The sequence below is a fragment of the Perkinsus marinus genome, assembly GCF_000006405.1.
Source record: "Perkinsus marinus ATCC 50983 genomic scaffold scf_1104296961726, whole genome shotgun sequence".
NCBI lineage: Eukaryota > Perkinsozoa > Perkinsida > Perkinsidae > Perkinsus > Perkinsus marinus.
The window spans coordinates 18,588-20,261 of NW_003205702.1; the positions used below are offsets into that span (position 1 = coordinate 18,588).

General features: G+C 43.1%; 1 protein-coding gene across 1 annotated transcript in view; it reads left to right on the forward strand.

Moving 5' to 3' along the window:
• Positions 1 to 386, forward strand: part of Pmar_PMAR023062 (hypothetical protein) — a gene marked incomplete at both ends in the record, with an annotated part of 6,861 nt that extends 6,475 nt beyond the window's left edge. Inside the window, one exon of the mRNA XM_002772215.1 lies at positions 125 to 386. Within this exon, the coding sequence (XP_002772261.1) occupies positions 125 to 386 (262 nt within the window). The remainder of the gene's footprint in view (positions 1 to 124) is intronic.
• Between the last annotated feature and the right edge of the window lie 1,288 nt (positions 387 to 1,674).

Consider the following 1,674-nt stretch of genomic DNA (forward strand, 5'->3'; position numbering starts at 1 on the left):
TAGGCATATGAGAATGTTGAGGAAATTTAGGGAAATTCTCATTGGTTTTTGTCCACCTATATTTAACCTCAGAAAAAAAACATATATTCCTCCGACACTCTTCGTATGCATAGATGTGTGTTAGTTACCCTCTGCCGAGATTTGACGGGCACCCCTCCAGATCGGCTGAGTTCCTTCGGATGGTCATCATAGAGAGTTGCTCTCTCCTCCTCATAGACAGAGCTCGGTTGTTGTTTAATAAATTCTATTTGAAAATGGAGAAGCGGCGGCATGAAAGTAGAGTATCATCGCAGATGAGCCATGCTGTGATGAGCGGTGTAGTGGTCGCTTCGGCGGCGGCTATGTTTTTACTCAGCAGTAGTAAAAACTCTGGCCATGCTAGTTGATATTACAGTGTGTGTGAATTTGATATGCAAATGTGTGGTATTTTTCCGAGATTAAACTATATCGCATATACAATGTAACAATGGCTATGAACATATGTTGTGATGAAAGTACCCGTTTGGGACTGTGATGATAGCGACAACTTGTTCACTATAATTTGTCCTACAAAATAACACACATTTGCATCGATCAATTTCACACGTACTGTACTATTTCTCTTTGGCTTCCCATACAGGAGATGTAAGATTTGTAGTATTCGTTCATGCTTGGTATTAATATAACAACACTGGTGTGAGGGTTGACCCTCAATTCTGCCGAAATAGATTTCACAATCCTTTCTCATACTACTCTTTGCGTTCTTCTCATCACAAGGGCTGTTTCCAGCAGTGTTGGAGTATGAATATATGTTCGCTTTCCTCACCTGAGCTCAGGAGTTTCCTATACAGTGTTGGAGTAGGAATATATATTCGCTTTCCTCACCTGAGCTCAGGAGTTTCCTATACAGTGTTGGAGTAGGAATATATATTCGCTTTCCTCACCTGAGCTCAGGAGTTTCCTATACAGTGTTGGAGTAGGAATATATGTTTGCTTTCCCCAGCTGAGCTCAGGAGTTTCCTATACAGTGTTGGAGTAGGAATATATATTCGCTTTCCTCACCTGAGCTCAGGAGTTTCCTATACAGTGTTGGAGTAGGAATATATGTTTGCTTTCCCCAGCTGAGCTCAGGAGTTTCCTATACAGTGTTGGAGTAGGAATATATATTCGCTTTCCTCACCTGAGCTCAGGAGTTTCCTATACAGTGTTGGAGTAGGAATATATGTTTGCTTTCCCCAGCTGAGCTCAGGAGTTTCCTATACAGTGTTGGAGTAGGAATATATGTTTGCTTTCCCCAGCTGAGCTCAGGAGTTTCCTATACAGTGTTGGAGTAGGAATATATGTTCGCTTTCCCCACCTGAGCTCAGGAGTTTTTGTCATAGAGAAATACTCTAGGATTTCTTTGAGGGGCAACACTGAACTGAGGTACTCTCTTGGAAGACATAATTGAACAAGTGTGTGCCAATTGCGTGCGCCAATGAATTGTGCGTTCTGCACTACTTGCGGTTGGCTAGTAGGCTTAACGCAGCGTGATCGGGAGATGTTTCACCATCTTATGTGTGTTGATTAAACGTCTCCCCCTCCCGCCCTTCCCTTGACGTTGGGGGACCCGGAGTGGTTACATTTTGGGGTTGAAATGCGGTTGAGCTTTCATCCTCTCGTGTAACTATGTCCGGTCTGCATACGTGAATCTGG